Raw genomic sequence first — 7,749 nt, forward strand, 5'->3', positions numbered from 1 at the left:
TAAATACATAAATATATATTTATATTTCTATATATGCCTATGTTAATTAGCATCTAGTAAAATTTATTTATTTGCAGTGCCGTATCGTAAGCTGCGCAAAGAGGTGCATACAAAATGGACTAATGTGGCGGAATGTTTTCACACACATCTTTTACTTGTCTTTATCACATAAATGTAAAACGTCGGTTGCCTTGCGCTAAACCTTGTCGTTTTGTGTAAGCAGTAAAGCCATATACCTACATGTATTTTTTCTTGATCACCTCGCACAGGGTCAGACTTTGATTCTCAAGCATTATTTGCATCCTTGGAAGGATTCAGGGTCTCTATTTTGTACAAAAATAACCGGTAAATATTTGGATCGTTTATTATTATAAATTTTTATCGCATTTATCAAATTTGGCCTCCATCTGTTTTGCTGCTCTTTCTTTATTCGTACTTAATTTGAATCACAATGTATTTATAAAGCTACCCACTCAAAATCGTCTATACAACAAGTTCTTTACAGCGTTAGGATGAAGCACCCCCTAAACGTTGCCCTCTCAAAAAAAAAATCACAAGTTGACGCTTTAATGTTTTTTTTAGACTCAGTCTAGGGTATACAGAGTGAACAAAATAGTAATACTGATCATTTCTTTCGCCCTTACGAAAATCTATTTTCCTTTGTGAATAAGGGAGTGTTAAAGAAGAATGAGAAATTAATACGAATAAACTGTACCTACTGCATTATTTATTCTTAATAGGTTAATGGTTCAAGTACTAATAAAAATATCAATTTAGTGAGACCCAAATAAGTTAATTTATAATTTCATTTATTCTTATTAAAGACTATCTAAAAGGAAACACATATTGCAAGTGCACGTGTGAGTGTGCGTTTGCAATGCCCTTAATTAATTAAATTGTGTCCACCACCAGATTGCCTTGCCCCGGCATTGGAACAAAATACAGTCTGCAACATGTCGGTAATGCACTTGATGTTGTGATGAATTTAGAACTTACAATTAGTATGCATTTATTAGGTCATTCTACATACGGATTCCTGACCCTGATCAAAGGTATACGGAAGAAATCTTTTCTGGCGCACCTATTACAGAAAATCGTTACTGGTAATTTCCATTTTTACTTGCGCATTGTGTACATTAAAATTCTGAGTCTTAACGTACAGTTGCATAAGTTATGTTTCCCTATTAGGAAAATAAACATTTACGTGTATATTATAATATATCTACCTTAACAAAGAGTTGCCTGACAAATTTCACGTATCGGAATATTGATGAGCAATTAAAAATACTACAAAATACGATTTTGTTTCATTTAGATGCTTTTTTTACGAATAATAAGAAATTTGTGTTTATGTTCTACCCAAAATGAACTATATAAAAACAAAACTTACGTACTATAACATTTCTTTAAACGGCACCAGAAGAAAGCTTGTTGTTAAATATATATATATNTAATATACATTTGGTCCTTGAAAATTGCTGTTATTTTTAATGACTTCCTGAAAATTTTTCCTATTGAAAGGAATAGAGAGTAAAATATACCTACACCTAACACAAAATGATTTCCCATGGCTAATATTTTGCTATTTGTACTGTTGCAATTATATTAGTTCGTAGGAGTAGGTTATTCTTAAAAATAAACGTTAATTAATTTGTTTTTAACAGTCGCTGTTATCTGGTTTATTTGCCGATCTAATTACATGTATAATTTGACTAATTAGTTTGTCGAAACATGAGAAAATTATTTTTTGATGGCATAATTAAGTAATTTATTGGATCCGCAAGGGAATTTTATTAAATACCATTTCTGGGTGTTAGAAATGTCTCGATTACTTAATAAAAGCCATTATTGATTTTTAATAAATCGATACTTAATTACTGGTCGCCTAATTATTTATCTGTAAAATAGAATAATCGGTTACCTAATTTTCAAACTTCTAGTGACGGCTATTGTGCAACCAAGTTTATAATTTGTGTGAATGTCGAGTTTCATAAAAAAGCGTCAATTAGGCAATTTAAACATTGTTTAATTGGAGTCTTAATGAAGCAGGTGCTTCGAATATTGCAATTGACGAACGGCTAGGTTCTCGGTAGTCGGTGTCGGTACCAACTTTTCTTTCGGCAAAAATCCGGTTTTTCCTTCACCTCGACGAATCAGTTTTGTTTTTCTTTCATCTGGCGAAAAAGGATTTCGATCCGTTATCATCGTATTATCATCGATGGATTTCGAAACTGCATGTACCCCCTAGTCGGTGTGAGGGAGAGAGGACAAGTGAGAGGGGGGCAGTGTGAGCGAATGTCTCTCCAAGTACTACCGACAACTAACCAACCAACGAACCAACGACGCTGTTCCATCGTCAGTGAAGTGATATAAAGGGTAGCCGTAGCCGGGTACTTGCTAGTGATTTCGCTTTCGGTATAGGTGAACGACGCAGGTCACATATACTCGTAATGCTCGCACTAGCCGCGCTACTACTAACCCTGTTATTGGTGTGGTGTTTATCAGAACCGAAGAAGAAAAAGAATCTGCCACCAGGGCCGAAACCTTGGCCCGTTATCGGCAGCCTTCATCTTCTGGGGCAACATGAAACCCCTTTTCAAGCGTTTACTGCACTGTCCAAACTTTACGGGGATATCTTTAGCATTACTTTGGGCGCGACACCCTGCGTTGTCGTTAACAACTTCGATAGCATAAGGGAAGTACTCATAACAAAAGGAGCCGAATTTGGCGGACGACCTGATTTTATGCGCTTCCATAAACTTTTCGGTGGAGACAGAAATAATTGTAAGTTTCTATTTTTTTTTTGTTGTGCCTTTTTAATTCATATAATATGCACTTACACGAAAGGCTGTTGTTCTGAAAGCTAAGTTAGTATCAAAGGAGATGTTCCTTTACTATTCCAATTTAATTTAAACGAATGAGCTCTACTGTTCGGACTAAAGCGACCAAATTATTACGCGAACGAGGGTGTAGAAAAAGGGGCAATTTTCGAATATCAAAATTGTAAATTTCGTATTCTATAAACTTCGCTTATATGGTTGTGGTATTTAAAATAATAAAAGTAATAAATAATTGCAATGCATATCCATGAGTTTGAAGAGCAGTATATAGCTGATAAGCAATAAACGAATAGTTTGTTTATTAATTTTCATTGTATACTACAATTAAATGGTTAATGTGTCAAAGTTGTAGTAGGAGTGGCTCTCGGGTCCATATTTGTATGTATGTTGTACATAAGCATATGTAAGCATGTGGATATTTCATTCATAATTCCATCCTAGAGTGGATAACCGTGAACTTGAACTTGCGTACTCTCTTGATGAAATCGAAACACATGGACGGTCTTTTTTCATTCTTGGTGCGCTGCTTGTGCAGCATATGGTTTTATTAGCGCGTTCTTATAATTTATTACGTACAATTACGATGATATAACTATTCCGCCCAGTTAAAGAATCGTTAAAGAACTAGTTCACTATTTTTTTATTTTGCTCGCATACCAATTGTTCTTTAAACAGTACGCCTGTTGGAGTACAACTTCGTAATTATAATTAGTTTAATCGAGTAGAAAATCGAATTTTGACTTACAACTAACGAGTTACGTAACGTGCAATTTTCGTAGGTCACTGGTGCTAAACGTAACGTTGACATTCATTCCAGACACAAGTCATCGTAGAATTATCAGTTGCAGCAGCCTTGAAACTCCACTGCCACTTGTACTTTTATTATTCTTATTATAGCAACGTGTATTCTTGTTTCAGCTCTTGCCTTGTGCGACTGGTCCTCGTTGCAGAAAACAAGACGGAGCATTGCCCGAAACTACTGCTCGCCAAAGTTTACCTCGTTACAATTCGATTACGTGAACCAAGTGGGCTGTCAAGGGACTAGGGTTCTTTTGGAGGAGTTACGCTCGCTACCAGAAGGAAAGCCGGTCGCACTCAAGCCCATGGTCTTGGCGGCATGCATGAATATGTTCACCCAGTACATGTGTTCCGCCAAGTTCGATTACAGAGATGCGGAATTTAAGAGAACGGTTAGATACTTCGACGAGATATTCTGGGAGATCAATCAAGGCTACGCCGTTGATTTCCTTCCTTGGTTGCTACCCTTATATGCGAACCATATGCAAAAACTCTCTGACTGGGCCAGCGAAATCAGGAAATTTATTCTAGCTCGAATCATCGAAAAGCACAGGGCAACACTCGATCCGTCTCTACCACCGAAGGATTTCACGGATGCGCTTCTTTTGCATCTGGACGAAGATCCTAATATGAACTGGCAGCATATAATATTTGAATTGGAAGATTTCTTGGGAGGCCATTCAGCTGTGGGCAATTTGGTAATGGTGGCATTGGCGGAGATAGTAAAAAATCCACAAGTAGGGAAGAAAATCCAAGCAGAAGTTGATAACGTAACTAACGGTGAAAGACTGCCGAATCTAAGCGACAGAACCAGTATGCCTTACACGGAAGCTGTACTGTGGGAAACTCTTCGATCGGCGAGTTCACCGATTGTGCCACATGTTGCGACGGCTGAAACAGAAATCGGAGGCTTCACAGTAGAAAAGGGTACGATGGTGTTCATAAACAACTACGAACTGAACGTGGGCAACGTGTACTGGGACAAACCAGAACTTTTCAGTCCCGAAAGATTTATTTCTGTGGAAACAGGGACACTAGTCAAACCTGCCCATTTCATTCCCTTCAGCACAGGTAAAAGGACATGCATCGGCCAGAGGTTGGTGCAGTGTTTCAGCTTCATAATAATAGCGACCATAATGCAATACTTCGACATATCGAGCAATGAAGAAATCAATTTGAAACCTTGCTGCATGGCTGTACCGCCAGACTGTTTTGAGATTGTTTTACATCCAAGGAACAGGACTGGTGCCAATTAACTACTATTACTGCTACAACCATTGCCACTACACTGCCCTCGCTTTATGTTATGTTATCTCTCTCCTCGTAGTAGTAGTAGTAGTAGTATGTAGTAGCAGGTAATTCTTGTATCCGTCCACTGAAAAGCAAAACCTGCCGCCACGTATCATCTTATCTTGCATGGACTTACGATTGTTAGATTGGTGTGTGTATGCTGGAGGAAAAAAAAACACCTAACCCACCGACAATGATACCCAAGCAAACGTGAAAGAGATAAGTATACGCGAAGAAGACGAAAAAAAGACGACGTTTGTAAATTCAAAGCTGGAATGGTACCTGCCTTGAACAAGACGATGACTATGAAAATACATCGATGATGATGTTTATTATTATTATTATTATTATTATTATTATGGCTGAACATCACTTGCATCTCATTTATATCAATGTTGTTTAATTTTTTTATGTTAAGATATTATGCTATGTATTGTTGTAATTAATTAATCGTTTATATAATTATTATTATAATAATGTAATTTCCCAGTGGTTAAGTCAATTTTTATGAGACTGAATAAACTGCGTATTTTATTTATGCTTTCGTTTTATTATTCGCACTACCAATATCACGTACGCGAATTTTTCGTTTTCAATAAAATTTCCGATTTCCACGTATAACACAATACGTGTATTTTCCGCAAGGCCTTTTTCTCAAGGCCGATACTGGTCGTTATCAAAACGTTTTCAAAACTTACATGCCGTGGTTACTTCAACAAAAAATGTAGGTAAGATTTTAACTTGATCAAGATCAAATAGTAAAATATTTCGTAACTAAATATTGGATCTTCTACTCTTTTTTACATGAGTAACTTACGTATATTGAAATTGACGCTAGTTTGAAATCGCACAAAAAAAAATTCATTAGAAACTTAGGAAAAAAATTATTTTTTTGCAAACAACGGTGTTAGGTTATTGTCATGGTAGAAAAGGTAATACTTAAAAAATTTGTAGATGTTTAAATTTTTTTTATTATAGCTGAGAGGGACAACGTTAAAGATGGTTATTTTGATGTAGTATAATAGACGCAATATTTTTGACTTTTTTCTTTTAAGGTTTTTTATGCTACTCATTAATCATTTCTTGTTGCATTTTACGTACGGTGTTATCCGATTTTACGTACGAACACTACCCTCTGCTATCTATCTAAAACTAGGTACCTACATAAAAATTACATAGGAAAGATAAATTGAACCATTTATCAGCGTCAAAAGCGTGGGTTTTACTTGGGTAAGCTGTAGTAGACTTAAAAACAAAAAAAAATGTGTTTTTTATTTATACAGCAGGTAAAGAAATGAAAAAAATAAAACCCTAGGCTAATACTGGTCCTTTAAAAACAAAAACTAACAACCGATTTTGTTACGTACTACGTTATTATTAAATAATTATTGCAACCTTAATTTTTCCGCGAATAAAACTATTTCTGGAGAGTAGTAATGTTTAAAATGTATTCGTTGTTTAACAAATAATAAAAAAAATGCTTGGCTGACTTAAGTGCAATAAACGATAAGCGATCTTGTGTAGTCTCCAGCTTTATTCTTATAATTAGATAAAAAAGCAAAAATGCTGCAAAACAATAATACAGCACGTTCTTCCGTAGCAGCTTAGTTTGCACAATAAGCTATATAATCTTAAAAATGTTCGTTTATTTCAGTGGTGATTTAATGAAAAATTGTTATGTGTACAGGGTGGTCTATAAAAAAAATGGAACATTAGCCTACTGCACATTTTAAATGTACCGACTAATAGCTGCCACTTTTTTGGGTTTGTGTGTACAAAACGATTGTAAATTCTGTCCGATATATAATTGCACAAAAAAAAATTAGGTCCACATTTCTGTAAACAAATGAAAAAACAACCACGCAATATTTACTCCGTTCTTGTTGTCTTTTCCTACCGTAACCTTATGATCCTCATCTAATTGAATAACTGAAATGAAGTTTTGCTTTAACTTACCAAACCGTGGTATTACATTTACCGTGCAGACTTGCATATATATATCTGACGAAATTTACATTTGATAATAAAAATTAAAGCGGCAACAATAGTTTTTTAGTTTAGTCAATAGTTTCCGGCTAAAGTAGCTGAATACAACAACTTATTGTGATGTTTAGAATTTGCAGTTGTCCTACATCCCATTCTTTATTATCCACCCTGTATATGTGTACACATATACATGCACGCACTTATGTATGTATGTTATATACGTACATGTGTCTGCATACGTACACTCGTAATACGTATCTGATTAAAAAAGGGACGGGAACTAGTACCTACCAAAAATGGTAACCGGAACACTTACGCTGATGGAAATGAATTTTATCATCAATAAATTCACGAGAATAAAACTGTCACACGCGTTTTTATTGTGAGAAATTTACAGAAATACCATATGGATAAGAATGAGAGTTTTTAATAGTCTCCGGTTAAATATAATTGACATGTGATAATGACACAGATTATCTAATCGAGTAGTTATTTATTTAACTAATTTTAATAGCTAAATCATTTACATCATTTAATCGCTTCTATGAGCTCGATTCTTTCAGAAAGTTCTCTTATTTTCCAGAAAAAAGTATGTCATCGTTAGATGCATTAGAAGTGGTAAAGAAAATAATAAAAATATCGAAAAAACTACGTAAAAGTTCTAATAAATATTAAAATAAAAGTCCAATAAATTTTCATTTTTTTTGTGAAAATTTTGCTATGACTTTTATTCTAGATACATACAGGTAGGTATACCTACATATTTATTAAACATGAATTTTCATCAAGTAGAGGCCAATACAATTAAATAAATACATAAATATATATTTATATA

General features: G+C 34.8%; 1 protein-coding gene and 1 long non-coding RNA gene across 4 annotated transcripts in view; one reads left to right on the forward strand and one right to left on the reverse strand.

Moving 5' to 3' along the window:
* The window catches only part of LOC108740522, a 35,943-nt gene that overhangs the window by 26,480 nt on the left and 1,714 nt on the right, over window positions 1-7,749 (reverse strand). The window contains exon 1 of one of the 3 annotated variants that reach the window (XR_001938347.2): window positions 7,231-7,313. The exons of 1 other annotated variant lie outside the window; for it this stretch is intronic. This is a non-coding gene — a long non-coding RNA (uncharacterized LOC108740522). Of the gene's footprint in view, window positions 1-7,205; window positions 7,314-7,749 lie in introns of those variants that run through there. One more of the 3 variants, XR_001938346.2, reaches the window with a different exon arrangement.
* Window positions 2,336-5,176, forward strand: LOC108740519 (cytochrome P450 307a1-like). Its single transcript, XM_018474864.1, has 2 exons — window positions 2,336-2,784; window positions 3,759-5,176. The coding sequence occupies exons 1-2, from the start codon at window positions 2,451-2,453 to the stop codon at window positions 4,892-4,894; spliced, it is 1,470 nt and encodes a 489-aa protein (XP_018330366.1). The 5' UTR covers window positions 2,336-2,450; the 3' UTR covers window positions 4,895-5,176.

The sequence above is a fragment of the Agrilus planipennis genome, unplaced genomic scaffold, assembly GCF_000699045.2.
Source record: "Agrilus planipennis isolate EAB-ADULT unplaced genomic scaffold, Apla_2.0 scaffold179, whole genome shotgun sequence".
NCBI lineage: Eukaryota > Metazoa > Arthropoda > Insecta > Coleoptera > Buprestidae > Agrilus > Agrilus planipennis.

Bases quoted from the DNA above. Each gene is read 5' to 3' on its own strand.
- LOC108740519 (XM_018474864.1), top strand. From the start codon at position 2,451: ATGCTCGCACTAGCCGCGCTACTACTAACCCTGTTATTGGTGTGGTGT. The intron at 2,785-3,758 runs GTAAGTTTCTAT...TTCTTGTTTCAG, and splicing joins CGGTGGAGACAGAAATAATT to CTCTTGCCTTGTGCGACTGG.